Below are 18246 nucleotides of genomic sequence, written 5' to 3'. Positions count from 1 at the left end.
TTGAGGTACAGAATAGTTGTTTAGTAGGTTTAAAAAAGGTTGCTGTTCAGATAAATTGCATGGAGTTTGTCCAGAGAAAATTGATTAAGGTAGGGCGATTGATTGTAAATAAAATTTAGTAGGTTGTTTACCAAGATAATTGGCTGGGTTGCTTAATAACAATGTATCAATAGTAGCAAAATATACACAGTGACACTGTGACAGGCTAAGGTACAGAAACAGCACAACTGTGCCAAACAAAATGTCAGTAAATCAGCAAATATGCTGTTGTTATACTAGGAAAGTAGATCTATCAAAGAACATAAACTTGCTTTCAATTGTCATGTTGCATTTGCAGAGTAACAAAAGAAATACTTAACCCCTTGCATGCGAGGGATGGCAGGGAGCCATTGCCGACCACTGTGCTCGTGTGTGTTGGATGGGTCTCAGCCATCCCCACACACGGCACAGGAAATCCATCTTGTGTGGGCACCAGAGGGATTTCCTTCTGGCAATAAGAGCCTCAGGGGCTTGGGAATAGCTTTACCAGCTCCTGAGGCTGTTTTTGGTTTTCAGTGAAATGATGATCAGCATGCACATAACACTAGTGTCACTTCACTGGAAACAAAAGTGAAGTGAGCCGATCAGCTCATTTCACTTTCACTGTCTCTGTGCTTGCAGAGCAATCTCAGCCCCTGAGCACTGAGGCAGATGGGAGAGTTATCATTGGAAAGGGAAGAATCTCCCTTTTCCAATGGTACCCTTCCATAGTGGATTCCTACTTGGGATTCACCACAGGAGGGCAATTCCCCAGCAGGGTTCTACTCCACTAGACAACAGGGATGAGGGAGAGGCCCTTTGGGTAAGGGCTTTTGCTTCCCCCAAATATTTAGCCAAATTAAGTCTTTCTGTCCCCCCCCCGAGAGACAGAGGAGGCATTAGCCCCTAATGTGGCCCCTCTGGGGGAAGGGGTGAGGCAGAAAACCCTTTAGGCACCAGGGATTTTTTGTTTTTAATACATAGGGGTGGGGGCTGACCAAAATGGACATGCCAATGCCCCAACCCACCCCCATAGATAAATGGGAACAGTCTTTGTGCTCCCGGGGGTAGATAGTGTTATCACCCCGAGGGGGGGGGAGGAAGCCCACTAGACACCAAGGATATTTTAAATTTTTATGAAAGAGAGGTGGGAGCTTTGCACAATGGGTAAGGCCATGCCCCCACCCCAAATAAATGGAGACTAAAGTCTTTCTGCCCTTCACCCCGGTGGAGGGAGATGGAGCAATAGCCTCCGATCTGCCCTTTGGTGGGGCAGAAAGCCCACTAGGCCCCACCAGAGGAAGAGGGGTTATTACCCCTATTCTTCCCCCATGGGGGTAGAAAGCCCACTAGACACCAGGGACTATTTTTTGTTAGTGTATGGATGGAGCTGCCCAGAATGGGTATGTCAATGCCTCCACTCGCCCCAAAAAGTAGGCACAGTCTTTCTGCCCCCCCCCCGGGGGGCAGATTGAGATTATTACCCACGATCTGCCCCTAGACACCAGGCAAGATTTTTTTTTTTTTAAAGAGAGGTGAAGGCATGAGCATGCCCCACCCCAAATAAATTGGGACAAAGTCTTTCTTTCCCCATTAGGCAGATGGGGGAATTACCCCGATCCACTCCTGTGGTGGCAGACAGCCCACTAGACACCAGGAAATAAAAAATAAATAGAGGGGTTTGTTTCCCACCACCATGGACATGTTTATGCCCCCTCCCCAACTGAAGGGGCCAAGAGTCTTTCTGCTCCCCTTGCGTACCAAATCATCTCATCCCAATGGCAAACAAGAGGCCATTTGACTCTTTTGGGTGTTGATTTTACATGTGGGTCAGGAGAGTTTTGCTGCCTCCCGGTATCGTCCCACTTAGAATGGTGAACGGCTGCACCTTTTCGGCTTGGGTAGGTTCCACCTGAAAAAACCTACCAGATCCAGCCATTCTGAAAACTAGACATCTGAGGGAGTCCAGGGTATTGTGCTTCACATGCACCCTACACCATTTTCTTACCCACAATGGTCAGCAAACCTCCAACTTTGCCTGAAGTCACGCATTTTCCCTACATGTCAGCAATGGAAACTCCCGGAATCCACAGGATAACACAACATTATCAGTGATAGGAACGGATTGAACTGAGGTCAATAGGAGTCTCCACACAAGGGCTCCCATTGTCCTTGGTTTGATCTGTTCCTGTTGCAGAAAAAAGCTGATCTGTAAAAAAAAGTTGTGTGTTGAAAAAGACCCCCAAATCCATTACTTTAGACACAGTTATGGGAAGCAAACCCAGTGCTAGAGGCCACCATTCCGTATTCCAGAAAGAGCAGTCCTTCCCAGAAATGAGCAACTATTTTCTCAGAACTCAGTTTCAAATAGTGATTGCTCATCCAGCTTAATATTGAGCTTATACAATTGTTGAAGCGTTTTACCACCATTTCTACATTACTTGAGATGGATACTCCAATCTGTGTGTCATCGATGTAAGAAATGGTTGAAAAGCCATATGACCTGATCTGCTTTTCTATGGGAGACACATATTTGTTAATAAGTGTGGGGCTCAGCGATGGCCTTTGTGGGACACCACAGGGCAGAGAGAAAGAACAGGAGGTTAATTCCCTATACCTGACCGCTTGCTCCCTGTCAGTGAGGAATGAACAAAGGAGATTGAGTGCTGAACCACTGATCCATATTTCGCCGTGTCAAAGTCTGTAGATAGGTCCAAAAGGATCAATGCAGCCTTTCATCTTTTATCTTTAATTGTGATTTACTTCCTCCATAGCTACTACCAAAGATGACTCCTTGCTGTGGCACTTCCTAAAACCAAACTGGGTTCTGTCCAGAATTCCATTTAGATCTAAAATCTCTGAGAGAGCAATATTCAGATGCCTCTCAACTAGTTTTGCTGGCAAAGGGAGACGTAAGATGGGACACTAATTTTGTTCTTCACCTGGATTCAGGGAGGGGTTTATAAGCAGAGGGGGAATGCAGGCTTTTTTCCAATCAGTCAGAAAGATCCCTGCCTCCGTAATGAAGTTCCGTAAAGGTGTGAGTGGGATGGCTGCTAATTTTATACATCATCTTTTATAATTATTAATGTACACTTTTTTACTTTAGCTGGAAAGTTTTCTAAATCAGAACTTCACTGTTAATGGATTTATATCATTTAAAGATTTAATTCAAAATTAAGTGTATAGTGCTGTAGCATTTTTCTTAATTTTTACAATTAAAAACATATAAAATATACTTTTAATTATTATTTGAGATGAAGTACTTTACTGAGTATTTTCAGATAAATACACATTTGCATATTTCCCTGTACCTTAACAATGGAAGACTCTACAGGAGACTTGCCGGTAGAAAAGAAAAGGGAAAAGTAAAAACATTTATCAAAATATATAAGTTACTAAAAATATATTTTCTGTTAAAAATTATTGTCACATCTATTTTATATTTTTATAAATATGTTTATGTAAAATCCTAATGTAAACTAATTATAAATTCCTTCTTTTTAATTATTTTAAATGGATTTACTACATTCAATTTAAAATATTGAAACAACGAAAACATATTTTTCTGAAATGTATATATAAAAAAACCTTCTTGACTTATTATTTTTTATTATTATGGACTAATAATTATATAAAATAAAGTTGTTAGTTTAACTGCATTTTAATAAAAAAGGATGTTACATTAATTTATAAATTCAAAAGAAAGTTGTCAAAAAAAGCTTGTGCAATAACAAATGCTTTAGACCTGGGATTAATTTCCATTTACCAGTAATCATTTTGGTAATTCTGTGGTACACTTTGATCCTGAATTACCAATAATTACCCAATTTACGCCCGCACGTGTAATTAGGAGTAATTTGGAGGTGAATTAGCACAGAACATTCCGTGCTTCTGTTCATGTTGTTTTGCATTAAGAGCTGTTTATTACTGCAAAATGCATCCTGCCCTCCGTTATAGACGCAAGTGTGCATTTTTTGCTAAGTGGATAGAGCTAAATGCCAGGATTAGGTTGGGGGCAAATCCTTGCCCAGAAGCACATTGAGCAAGCACAGAGTGACTGCTCCCACTACAATTTGTGTTCTGTTGCATTGAGAACTATTTCTTAGGGCAGAATGCATTCTCACGTCCATTATTGGCACAAAGGGGCATTTGTGCACTAAGAAAATACCACGTATGATTAATCCATATAGAATTACACAAATTACACCCACCTCTAAAATATGTTCCACTTCTAATTCATCATAGTCTATCAAGAAAATGTTCTGCTTACATAGTGTATGCTGTTTTTGTCTTTGTGAATAGCTTGCATTATGTAATTGCTGATTTTACCGAACAAATTGTTGAATGATTAGATAGTATTTTATGGAAAGTTAAATTTACTTCAAAGTTCGTGTGTCTTGTGGTTATCTCCTGTTTGGTTCACCATTTCCTTACATGAAAGTGAATGCAGATAAGCATTGAATGCAGATAAACATTACATGAATATTAAACTAGTCTTTCTGGAAATGCCATTACAGTAATGTGGATGTTTTACGTTTTTAAAATTGGACTATTTCAGGTTATTTGTTTGATTTGCTGGTCATTCTGGTTTTCTCTTTTATAATTCAGTGCCTGGGTCTTTCGTTACCAAGGGCTCTAAGCCCACTGAGCTACATTAAAACATTAAAACATCTAGCATGCCCATTGTGTTCCTTGCAACATTGTATTCCTTGCACATTGAGAGTGGAATTACCTCATTAGTCCCACTTCTAAAGGAAGCATTCTTCCAGGAAGGTGGGGGAGAGGGAGGCAGATGAAAGAAATATGTAGATATATAGTTGTCACTGCGTAGTCATAGGTCAGTGTTTACATAGGGAGAGTGTTTTTTTGTTTCGCTAATAACTTTGGAACTATTTGATGTTTCTTCATTAAACTTTCAAAAAAATTTAGCCCACCTCAGGTCCCTTGTTGAAAATTTCAGGGTGATTTGTCAAGCAGGGCCAAGAAAAAGGGACACTTTTATCCCATGCAGTTTCCACAGAGAAGTTTGAAGAATGTGGGACTACGTTCAGTAGATTTCGAGAAATTAGGGCTACAGTTTATAGAAATATTGACAGTTGCAAAAGTTTAGTCTGTCTACCTGGCTGAAGAATCACTCTGATTTGCTGGCTGCAACATGTAAAGAAATGTTTTTGCACATCTTACAGAACTCAGGGACTTGGTCTCCTGCCCTGAAAATGTTTTTATAAGTGAACATGAGGGTGCAGGATAGAGATACTCTGACCCCTAGCCCTTGTGCGCGCATCCTGGAAGAACCACCCTATTCCCAAAATTATTTTTCACTTGTTTTTGTGTCCTGTGGTAATCAAGTAGTACTGACAAATAAACAGTAGGGGTTCTCCATTTTTTGTTAAAACACCCTTCCCTGCGTGGGCCAGGATCAAATGTGTCATATATTCTTTTTTGGGGGGTATTAAAGTGATGGGGCATGTGTGTGGTTCTCTCTTCTCAAGCCATGTAGTGGCCCCAAGGACCACATTCTCATCACCCAAAATATATACCCAGTCCCAGGGACCCCGTACCTTGTAACATAAAAGAGGTATGTGCTTTTCCCCCCGCCTGTGAAAGCATGGTTAGGGGATACTGGATTGCAGAAAGAAAGGTTGCTCCCGACAGGTGGGAGTTCAAAGAACTGTGGCCAGCTGCCACTGGCAACAGAGGGTGGGTACTGGTAGAGGAGCTGGTGGGGCTGCAGGGGCTTTAGACTCCACCCGTGCTCGCCAATAAGTGGCTTAAATGTGGATGCTTCAGGTGGGGTCAGGGCAGCCACAGAAAAAAACAAACTAGAAAAAAGTGTGAACAACTCCCACCACACCCCAGGATGACGGGGCTTGACAGGGCTCTGAGGGCTTCGGGCCTCGACCTTTGTGCCTTCAACAACAAGACAAGTTATGGGTGTCCCAGATGGCACTAGGGCATTAAAAAAATAATAAATAATGCTAAAATTAATAATAAATGAGCGGCCAGAGCCACTCTTTAACTACTGATTGCTCCTGTCAAGGAACACCCCATAATTACCTTCTTAGACTAGTTTGCCTTTTAACATGGTATTGGATTAAATTGCTTTAACTGTTTAATCATAACATGATTACTGTTTTATTACAGTGGTGACCCCTTGACAAACCAATAGATGGGTCTTCATATATTGAAGTAGTGCCCGCTAGAAAAAGCCAATAGGCTTGCTTTGTATATTGATGTGGCTACCCCTTCACAAAGCCTATAAGCATGCCTTGACTTTATGATGTGTTGAGGCTCCAGAACAGTAAGATGGTGAGCGGAAGTGAGATTTGGCATCCCCTAGCATGCTTTCCATTTGCTAGGAGGACATCCGGTGAAATCATTCTAATGCATGCGGTCATGGACGGTCACAAACATTTGCAGTCAGGTGACTGCCTCTTGATCAGAAAATCTACTTGAGCAGCAGCAAAATCAACTTGAGCAGCTGTGCCCTCTGGCACACCACATGTTGCAGTTTGTGCTGATTTTTCAGTGCAGAATGTGCTACCAGTGCTAAATAACAGCGTGCACAGGGAAATTGCCTATTTCCACTCGTTGGTGGAGTTTTAATTTTTTTTTTTTATTTGTGAGTTACGCCCACCCATACTTATGAATATTTGTGTAGCGGGCTAATAACTTGTGTGTGTATCCAGGCGATTTGAAGGATGTTGAGGCAACTGTATCCTTGGGGAGGTTATTCAAAGAGCCAGGTCTTCAGCTTACTGTGGAATTCCAGAAGCAATGAGGAAGCTCTGATGTGGTGTGGGAGGTCGTTCCAAGTCCTGGGGGAGATGTAGGTGAAGGTGTGCTCTCTTGTTCTGACTTTCCATATGTGTGGTACATGTGCCAGTGATAGCCCGGCTGAGCAGAGGTGCCTAAGGGTGAGGTGAAATTGTATGCAGCTGTTGAGATTGACTGGGCTGGTGTTGTGTAGTGCATTGAATGTGTGTGTGAGCAGTTTGAAGTAGGTGCATTTGTGTAAAGAGTTCTCTGGGATGTTAGATGATATGGGAGTGGCAAGGTGGGTTGAAGATGAGCCTTGTTTCATCGTTGTAACAGAGACGTAATCCAGGAAGTACAGTAAAAGTGAGTCCTTTATTGAGAGTATTTCATCCATTGCATACAGCTGGGTGTCAAACAGCAACTGAGATCAGAACATTCAGAGCTTACGTCATGTTTAGAACACTACACAAATGTGCATTCTCACTTTCATAAGTAAACCCAAACTTAAATGCAGAAACAAGCACTGTACACTTTAAGCTCAAGAAAGCAACATCTTTATGAGATACCACAAGCGTTTTAGATTACTTGAAGTCTGTTCGGGAGCTTTTGCATAATTCCATCATAGAGCGCTATGCCATAGTCAGCTTGCTGGTAATCAGAGCCTGAGTGACTGTTTTTCTGGTGTTGTTTGGTAGCCATTTGTAGACATTCGCAGCATCCTCAGGGTATGGAAGCAGGGAGAAGGCACTGCATTCACTTATGCTGTCATGTCCAGCTTGTTATCCAGGATGATTCCCAGGTTTATGGCATGGGTGGTATGGGTAGGTGTGGGGCCAAGGTCAGCTGGCCACCAGGTGGAGTCCCAGGCACAGGATTTCCTTCCAAAGACTACCACTTCTGTTTTGTCTGTGTTGAATTTGAGGCAGTTGGATTTCATCTAGGTGACTACTACAGTCACACAAGTCACTAAATTTGCCATTGTATATTGGAGTGGTCACTCCTTGACAAATCCAATAGGTCTGCCTTTTATATCATGATGTGGTAACACCTTTGCAAAGTGCTCTCATTGGTTGGCCGCCCCTGGTGGGGTTGGGTGCAGGGCATGTACATCACAGGACAGTGAGATTATAGACAGGCTAAAAAGATCATACTATGCATTTAAAAAACCCTAGGAATTCTCTGTAGCATTACATCATTAAGCTTCTACCACACATAGCTATTACCCTGTGCACAACTTTTCTCTGAGAGACTACCTACAGAGTCTCACAACCTGTTAGATGGTGAAGTCCCTACTACATACAGCCCTTGTCCTGTGGACAGCTCTTCATGAAGAACCAACACCCACAACACCTATTAGGAGGCAAAGTATGATGTAACAGTTTACACTCATGTTACAAACGTTGACATAGACTCTATAGATGTATCTCACTAAATACCATTCAGTGACACAATCATTTAACAAACTATCACACTCAATCGATGATGTCATTAGTGATCGCATCAATATTGTGTTTTGAGATGATATCTGTGATGTCATCATTTGTGTCATTGTACCTGTCATGATTGATGTGATATGTGAGGTCATAAACACTGTATGGTGGGGGCGCACGTTATAGTTAACTCAGTGAACTAAAGCTGGTAAAAGTCAGTATCTTTTTGTTAAATTTGCATGTTGGAACTTACATTTTGACCTATCTATAACATCACCTTAACCTTTGTTTTAATATATAGAGTCACAAAGAGGGATCTGATTTTGCATTCTAGAATCTCCTTTTAAATGCAATTTTTCAATGCTTCATGGCACTTTTTCATGGAGGTAGCTAGGAACGAATGCAAGTGTGTGTGTAAGTTGCTGTCGACTTTACAGTCAAAGAAAGTAAGCACACATAAAGACATTGCTGGCCATAACGAATTATAACACAGAACATGCCTTGACAAAGCCAAAAAGTCTGGCGTTTGCCAACTGGAACAATTAAAAAAAATTGCAAGCATATGTCACAAAAATAAAAAGAAGGAAACAATTAAAACATGGCAGCACTTAATTAGGAAGGCCATATGCTCGCAGTAAAAAAAAAAAAAATGTTTAAAACAAAAATATAACCACTGCGTCTCATTTCTAATAGAACAGCAGAAACTCTTTCTATTAGACAGGTGCCTTAAAACGGGTATAGACGGTCTTTTTAGTTTTAATGAACATCAGAGGAAAGTTTAATTGTTACTGAGGCAAGGAAAAGGTACTATTGGCTTCTCTTTACAGTAACATGAAAACATAGTTTAAATATACTAGGATGATGACAAAGTATAAAATAGAATACAAATGAAGGAAAAAATATATTAGCCCGCCATTCCTGGCACTAAAGAGCACGTGTGATTACAAAAAACAACCTCACTCACCGTGCAAGAGCGTCAAAGGCTTCAGTGGCCTGACTCATTGCCCACGCTGTATGCTGTTGTGGATGGAAACGAACCATAAAAGACAGAACAAACCCATGGCTGACGAAGGCTAACCAACGTTCCTCTATGTTTGTATATATTTTCACCCATTTATTAATCATTAATTATTTTTGATGCCATGGGGCTGGCAAAATAGCTAAAGCTTTTACTCAGCTAGAAATAAAAATAGAGGTGTAGATGGAGCTCAAATAACCATTTAGACCAGGTTGAGATTAAAAATTCACTCCTAACGCCCGTCTCTTCTCTTAGTTTGAAAATCTCAGGTTGTAATAATAGGGCATCCAGGTCAAGAGCAATATTTCAAAACATTCCATTTAAAGAAATCACTGACTAATCGTTGACTTTTCATTTATCTTTTCTAGGATCGACATCTTCAAGTATGTGATCTATGGGCTGGCGGCAGCATTCTTTGTTTATGGTATCCTCCTGATGGTGGAGGGCTTCTTTACCACTGGAGCTATCAAGGATCTCTATGGGGACTTTAAGATCACCACCTGTGGCAGATGTGTGAGCGCCTGGGTATGTGAGCTTTGTGCCTTTCTTGACCATTTTCAATAGCATGATCTTACGTTTTATAGGTAAAATAATTGCATTGTATTTGATGTGTTGTATTTTCTGACACCAGTATGCGTATATGAAACATGGTAATTATATGAATTAGTTAATGACTGGAGATGTGAAGAGTAATTTAAATAACTGTTCAAAGGCAAATAAAGTTACCCTGGAATAATTCAATCAGATGATAGACAGACAAGAGCCCTACAGTAATTAGAGTGAGTACACAGCCTGAGGCCATTGTTTTTCCTGTGGAGGCTTTCTCATATTTGGAAAGAAACATGGGTGGTATTTCGAATTTTGCATATGCATGACTTCCATCAAAAAGTGGCGGATGTCATGACCATGGATTATGTCTGCAATGATGACAAAGACACTTTAAATACAGCAGAAAGGGCACCTTCCCCTTTTTTGCTGATGTCTCGTCCTGTGAAACTCCAACTAATCTATAGTGTTTGAACACCAAACATTGCAGCAAAAATACTGAATCAATCATGGAGTCATTTTCTTTGCTCAAGGGAAGTTTTTGAGTCAATTAAGTGGGTATCATATCATAGTATTAATTACAACTGATTTGAATACTAGTAGACACAAGAAAAAGACATAGGGGGTCATTCTGACCCTGGCGGTCTTGGACCGCCAGGGCAAGAATGACGGAAGCACCGCCAACAGGCTGGTGGTGCTTCATTCCCCATTCCGACCGCAGCAGTAAAGCCGCGGTCGCACCGCCGGGGCCGGCAGTTTCCCGCCGATTTTCCCCCGGCGGTGATAATCCACCAGGGCAGCGCTGCAAGCAGCGCTGCCCTGGGGATTATGACCCCTTTACCGCCAGCCTGTTTCTGGCGGTTTACATCGCCAGGAAGAGGCTGGCGGTAAGGGGTGTCCAGGGGCCCCCTAACAGGGCCCCCGGCCTGCTTTTCACTGTCTGCATGGCAGACAGTGAAAAGCGCGACGGGTGCAACTGCACCTGTCGCACGGCCGCAACACCGCCGGCTCCATTAGGAGCCGGCTCCTGTGTTGCGGCCTCATTCCCGCTGGGCTGGCGGGCGCAAACATGGTTAGCGCCCGCCGGCCCAGCGGGAATGTTGGAATGGGGGCCGCGTTATTGCGGCCGCCTGGCGGGCGGCAGTAGCCGCCCGCCAAGTTTGGAATCACCCCCATAGAGCCTGATTACAAGTACGGTGGTCCATGGGAGGTCCAACTGCTGCATCCTTGATGGTCTGACCACCAGATTAGGATCTTGGCAGTTGGACCACCACAAGACCGCCGCCACCGCCAGGATCATGGATCCCAATGGGTTGGCGGTGGTGCAAGTCGTGGTCAAGCACTGCGGTGCCGATGTTTGCACGCTGTGCTTATCGTGATTTGCCTTTCTACTGGCTTTTCCATTGTGGGGACCCCCTTCATGAAAATGCTGTCCAAAAGGCAGAGATGGGGCCCCAGGGGGCCCCTGCACTCCCATGCCCATGTCGTGGGCAATGCAGAGTCCCCCTGTAAGCACACGGCAGACAGTGCGCATTCCGAGTGTGCTGGCAGCACCGACAGTGCTGTGGTATTGGCCCCAGCTCTCCCTGAGAGGCAATGCCACCGCACTGTTTCTACAAGCCAGCCTGGCAGGGAGTTCATAATACAGCAGTGTCACCATATTGGTGATCCGACTGTCAGACTACCAAACTCCTAATCGGGCCCAAAGTTTTTACCTGATATTTATATCTGCACTTCAGTAATCAATAATGTGGAATGCAGGTGAACCATAACCATGGAAGTATTTCTCGGGGGAATTTAAAAAAAAGGGGGGGGATTATTGTGGGAATGAACATTACCATATTCAATTCCTGTGTTAATTCCTTTTTTCAGTTTATTTTTTCCTAATTGGTTGGTCACTCCCAGTTTTTCATTTTTTGGGACTCACCTGCTGGAAAATGTGAGATCTGGCACTGGGACACTGTTATCCAGTGCCCAGTGTATGTCGCCCTACCCCCTAAGTCGAAATTGGCTGAAAACCCATTTGGCATAGTTAATTTTGCTATAGGGTCATATAGATGCTGAAAAACTACACCTATGGTATGTAAAATAAAATTAGATGTCACATGTGGAATGAAGCACTACATTGTGCCAGCCTCTTTGTGGCCCTGAAAACATGACACAGGCCCCCTCTGGGGCTTGGTCATCTGTAGCCTGCAAGCTCTTATGGCTGCAGATACATCTGTAAAAATAAACCCTTTTATCAGTTCAAAAACCTGATAAAAGTCACACCTCAAATTACCCTATTGGCCATAAAGTAGGGTGCATAGTGCCTAGAAGTGGTACATGCCTAAACTAATGTTAGAATATACCTACAGTGACTAAATCACCAAAAGCTTTTTTCACTGCACTTGAATTAAATATTTAATAGGAAATACAAGCAAAGCAGGTTAAATCAAGCTTTTTGCATTATCCAGTGGGAGGAGCTACAGAAAAAGCTTAAGAAGTTTTCCTTTTAAAACATTTTTTTTCTGTTTTTTTGCGGGGGGAATTTAGTGTGATTACATCAGCAGAAAGAGGGTGACAGGATTGGTGACTTGACATACACATATTACAGCTTCTCATTATATGAGCATACAACATCACAGAACATAAAAGGTCAATGTATAGTATGTGCATATTGTCTGTACAGTTCATGAGGTATCTCCGGCATCTACTTCTGACATGCTCTCTGAGGATGAGAGTCCTCCCAGACGAACTTCTTGGAGTATGTCGGGCATGGTGGTGACTAGAACTGGTCAGGTCCTGTCCCTTTTGGAATAGGTTTTAAAGGGTTGCCAAATTCTCTCAAACTTGAACATTGTATTATTGATTATAGTAGTCAAATGTTCCATAGAAAACATAGCGTGAGGCTTGAAGTGAGAGGATTATTTCTGTGTGTGGGCTATCGTCTAATAGGCTGCCAAGAAGAAGAAGGTAAGTAGCCGTGTCCGCGGTGGTTTAGGGATAGTTTGAGATCTCCCTATATCCACCTAGCAAGAGCACAAGTGGATCCAGTGGAGGAGTCACTAAGCAGAGTTGACGGATCTGTTAGAGCACCTCACTCCAAAACTCCTTGAGCTGCATACATTGCCACTACATTTGAAAATATGTGCCACACTCCCCTCAACTCCGCCAGCAGAGCTCAGATGCCCCATAATGGCATGGGGCCACATTGGGGTAAAGGAAAAATACCATCTCTGAGGATTTTATAGGCATGAGCTTTTTCTTGTGGGCAAAGAGATATCCTAACTGCACGCAGGTGTTGTCAGGCCTTGACTATTATTTATATACCGTGGCTATGTTCACAATATGACTGGTAGGAATGTTGTTGTGGTTGTGCCCGGCCACTATGGGCTGTATGTAGATGTGATACATTTCTTTAGGTAAACTGAGTAAACAGTTTTTTAAGGGTTGTTTTAGCCCTTTTACCTTTAATCATTACTGTTTGTGTGTTCACCCAGTGGAGGAGCTGATTGAGGCCAAATTTTTCTTTCACGGACAACTGTAAAAGTTGTTTGTATGATTGCCTATACTTTGTGAACACGTCTTGATATAAGTCTCGCCGAAGTAGGGGTGCTCCTCCCCTCCAGTCCTCAAAATGTGTATCCAACATCTGCAGTGGGAACTCCAGGTTCTTCACAATGGGGGAAAGTGGGGATGGGAATGTAGTGGCTGTATGGTGGTGGTTAATGGTTTCCCAACATCTCAAGAGGGTGTCAGTTGCAAATAGGGATTTTTGTGCGATTGGGAAACGGTTTTGGGGTCTCAGCTACATAATATGGTTTAAAGGAGTAATGGAGCAACCCTATTCAAGGAGCACCCAAAGTTTAGTGTAGGCAAGATGGTGCCAATCTAACATTGATTGAAGTTGGGAACCATGAATGTAATGTTCTATGGCAGGAAACCCCAGTTCCCCATCTGCATTCGCCAAAACAAAGCTGGTCTGGGCACTCAGGGAGTGGAGTTGTGCCATTAAAATTTTAGCAACTGTTTTTGAGTGTGGAAAAGAGTCTCTTTTTGGTCTCCATAAAGGCAAAATGTGGGTTACAAAGGTTAGTGGGGGAGGAATTAATTTTGATGCTATTGATGCGGCTGAGCCACGAAATCTCAACCTTGCCCCATCGATAAAGATCTTTGTGTAGTGCCTTTAGTAAGGGTGGAATGTTGCTGGTTTATAATGTGTGGATAGAATCTTTTAGAGCAATCCTCAGGTAGGGGAGAGAGGAGGCATCCATGACAAGCCCACAGCGGTAAGCAAATGTCGAGACATATTTGTGAGGTCTGCTACTCCTATGCCTGTAGAATTATTGTAGCTAATGCGGAACCAGAGGCAGCTTCAAACTGTTTCAGCTCATCTAACAGAAGTCGGAGGGTTGTGATGGGTCATGTTAGGAAGCACAAGATGTTAAACGCAAAGAGAGCCAGTTCATAATGCTCACCATCTACTTCTCTTCCCTTGATGTCACGGTTAGATTTTAGATGGTGGCCTATGGGGTTCCATCGTACATGTGGATATAAGGAAGGGATTTGGAGCACCATTGCTGGGTGTCCCTACATAGAGATAGCGGGAGAGAGCTGTCGCCATTGACGTTAAGACAAGAATTTGGGGCTGTATAGCTGGCCAATAGGGAGGTAATCATATGTGGGCACAACCGGAGGACAGTCTGAAGAAGCTGTCAGACCACCTAATTAAGGCCTTCTCCGTGTCTAGCAAGAGAAGGATGGTTGTGGATTTAGTGCATTCCACTATGTCAATGACATTTACTGGCCTTCGTACATTATACCTAGCTTGTATGTTTAATATGAACCTCAACTGTTAGCTGGACAGCAGTCATGGTCAGATCGAGTGTAGGCAGCAAACAAAGATAGAAGTGAATATCTTAACATCAAAGTTATGCAACGCAGTGGGCTTCTTTGAGGAGCGGGTTGAGAAATGTTTGGTATGTTTTAATAGAAAATTAACAATTGATTCTGTCATAGTTGTTGTCACTGTTTTGGTTTGTAGGGTTGAATAGTAGACCTTAAGACAGTGGTTCTATTAGTAATTTGCAGTAAGCTTTATAAAATGACACAGAGATTTCCTCTGGGCCTGGGATTTTGTTAGCTTTTATTTGTCATGTGGCTGCTTGCACTTCATCAGGTGTGATGGGATCCTCTAATTCTTGAGAAAAGGTGGGGTCTATATGGGAGAAATCAAAGTCCCATAAGTAGCAATCACAGAATTCTACAGTTGGAGGTTGAGCCTGATACAGTGCGGAGTAGTACTTGGTAAAGAGCATGAGAATGTCAGATGTCAGTAGAGTATTGCCTCTGTTGTCTTTGAGTCCCTCAGCACTAGATCCTGGAATGCTATTTAATTCATGTATCATCTGAGGGCTGGGCACTGTGAGAGGGTGCCCTTGTTAATCAAAAGAAACACTGTGATCCAACAAGGTCTGATTGCCTATAGCAGATGAAAGGATGCATGGTTGGAGGGGGCAAAAGATCAAGAAAAGATTAATCCATATGTAATTCCTGTGTACATTGAAGAAAAAGTATAATGTTTCTATGACCCATTAGTCTCTCTCCAGATGTCCTGTAGATTTAGGTTTTATATGCCTTATATCAATGATGAAGGGACTGGATAAGTATTGTACTGCACCACCAAACTGTCAACACCAGAGTTCAAGACAGTGTTAAAATCCGACCACCAATTATTAGGTCAACATTAGCAAAGTTTGCTATTAGTGGGAGCAGGGAGTCATAGAATTCTTTCTTGCAATTATTTGGACCATAGATAGAGAAGAAAGTGATTGTGTACAAACCTAGTCGCAACCTTGCACCCTCCACTCTACTCCCCTTGTCTGCATATGTATTGTCTATGGGTATGATTAGGCCGCACTTGAACAGGAGTGCTACACCTTTAGACTTAGTAGAGCTAGATGCATGTAATTGGAGCGGATACCAATAGACATAAAGCCATTTGGTGTCGGACTGCAGAAGATGTGTTTCTTGTAACATGGCTATGTCTATATCTTTAGTGTCAAGCCATTTTCATCGGTGGATTTAACCCCTGCATGTTTAGTGAAACAATATTGAGCAGCTTCATTGTTTAAGGGAGTGGGGCCATTATCCTATTGCTGCAAAATATATAATTGTGAAACATATATTATCTCTAGGTAGGTAGTAAATAACCCCATGTATGTCTAGTGACCCTGTCATGTTTGACAAAGAAAGGTGTGTTCATCCTGAAGAAATGCAGGAGGTGTGGAACAACGCCAAAAGTGAAAAAAAACATAAAATCATATTAAGAGACTAGTGTTACAAATGGAACAAAATACAATATGTGTTAGCTGAGTGATATCTATCATCCAGGTGGGGACCGCCCTCAAGGTGATCTCCGGATCTTAGTCCTTTGGACTACGTAAAAGTACAAATGATATAAGTGGGAGTCCAGAGGTGCCAGGCAGCAGCTGCCACTAGACAATTAGTATGTGCTGCCCTTCAGTGCCATCAAAAGAGAGAGGCCAGTGCGAATCTTGAGACTGTGAGTCCAAAGCCAGTCCCAAGAAGAGGGAAGCATCTGTAATTTTTTCCCTCACTGTCCATCGAGGGCAAGTCTGATCATTGATCCCAACAGCATAAGGGCATCTTGGATGATTTTCAAGGTTCCTTTCATGGGGTCTTCTGGCATTTGGTCAACTTGGAAGAGCTTGGTGTGGCTGACGTGTCCTCATTGTCATCAATTGGAAAGTCCTTGTGCAGAAAACCTCAGGTCTCATCTGGTTTCCATGAAAAATCAGCTTTTTGTCAATAGTGATTGGTGTGTCAGCACATCTTTAAACTTGCATTGTTTGGCATGGGTTTGGGCCGATATGTCTTGGAAGAGTGTGATAGTATCACCCCCGAAAAGTTATGGAGCCTCGCCTCCTGGCTGCTTTCAACATTTTTCATTTGACCTTATAGAAACCCTGGTCAGTACATTGGGAGACAGATGGTTCCGCTCTTGATTAGTGGAGAAAATGTGGTGTGTGCAATTTAATGTAAGGTCTTTGTCTGGGGTTTCCTGAAGGATATGGTGGAGGAGGGCTTGCACACAGTTTTCAAGTTTGGCATTTGGGATGGCAGTGCACACCCCTCTAATCCCAATATTATTATGGCAAGATCGATTTTCATAATCATCCAATGCATCAGACAGGGTTTACTGATGGCTTTCCCTTGCTGTGACTCTCTCGGCTTGATCATCTTCACATGGCTCTGCTGTTCTACAGCCACTTTCACCAAGACCAAGGGGGTCTCCGCACCTTTCACTGCTTGACCAAGCTTGCATTCATTGCTGCTAAGTCTTTCTTCATTTCCAGTAAAAGGAACTGTATTTGCCCCTTAATGCTGGGGAAGAGAAGTTCACCATGGAAATACTATCCCCAAATAGTGCTTCTCCTGTTGATTCAGCCAAACCGCTGGGTTTGGTAGCTTTGGTGGTGCTCAGCATATCTTTGATTGAGGAGGTCCTTTGGGACTTATGCTGGGAGGAAGCCAGGCAACAGCCGAAGGAGACCACGATTGTAAATGGTGGGGATGTCCATCCAGGTTGCAATGAAGCAGGAGGCTATGTGCATTCTCATTGAGCAGAGCACTCTTGAATAATGCTCACTGGAGCACTATGAGTTGGATGCACCAGTAGCTCCTAGCCACCAGTGCGTCAGATCCAGCAAGCCCACATCTGCTGCCAAAATTTTGGAGAGGGGCCGGGAAAGCACATTTAAGCTTGGCCTTCAGCTATGGGCACTGCCTCTGTCATGCGGCTGCTATTTTCGAGCTTTGCAAGCAGTAATTCACCAACATGAGCTTGATAGCCTCTACATCAGTGTCAGTTCACTGCTCCATCTCAGCCCTAATCACTCCCACTGCTGCCGTGGCGACTGCCAGGCCTATGGGTGATTAAGTGGAGGGTAGCAGGCATCGTCGGAGGTCACTTCTCCAGAGCTCAGGTGAGATCTTATCTTTTTTTTAAAAAATCCAAATCATTATAAAGTTGATTTTTTGTAATTAGTTAGAAAATAGAACTTTAAGAAAAAGTATATTAACTTACATGAGCCACTGTGGCTAATTAGCTTTAGTGTGCAGCTACTGATCTGCCTGTAATGCGATGTGAAGTTCCTGTTTAGAGCCTCACAGTAGACAACTTGATTGGCATGTCGACCTGAATGGGCATGGTTGACCCATCTGAGCTCAGAAGAATATTCAGAGGAGGGGCTGCTTTCCCTCCTATTGACACAACAGTGTCAAAATCTGCATGACAGATGTGTCTTAGGATATTATGGATTTGCCTTGACACATTGCATTATGGGCTTGTTTGCAGTAAGGAAAATGGGAAGTACTGAAAAGACAGGTAGGCCAAGGACTAGGAACATTTACTCCATTAGTCAGAGCAACGAAGAGTACCCTAGGAAATCCCCCACCCACCTACAA

At 42.9% G+C, this 18246-nt stretch overlaps 1 protein-coding gene across 2 annotated transcripts in view; it reads left to right on the top strand.

Annotated features, from left to right (window-relative positions):
* The window catches only part of GPM6A (glycoprotein M6A), a 504858-nt gene that overhangs the window by 299533 nt on the left and 187079 nt on the right, over positions 1-18246 (top strand). For both annotated transcript variants that reach the window (XM_069244597.1, XM_069244607.1), the window contains exon 4: positions 9597-9753. In XM_069244597.1, coding sequence (XP_069100698.1) covers positions 9597-9753 — 157 coding nt within the window. The remainder of the gene's footprint in view (positions 1-9596; positions 9754-18246) is intronic.

The sequence above is a fragment of the Pleurodeles waltl genome, chromosome 1_2 (assembly GCF_031143425.1).
Source record: "Pleurodeles waltl isolate 20211129_DDA chromosome 1_2, aPleWal1.hap1.20221129, whole genome shotgun sequence".
NCBI classification, from domain to species: Eukaryota; Metazoa; Chordata; class Amphibia; order Caudata; family Salamandridae; genus Pleurodeles; species Pleurodeles waltl.
The sequence above is the reverse complement of the archived record's forward strand: the minus strand, read 5'-3'. Positions and strand labels throughout refer to the sequence as shown.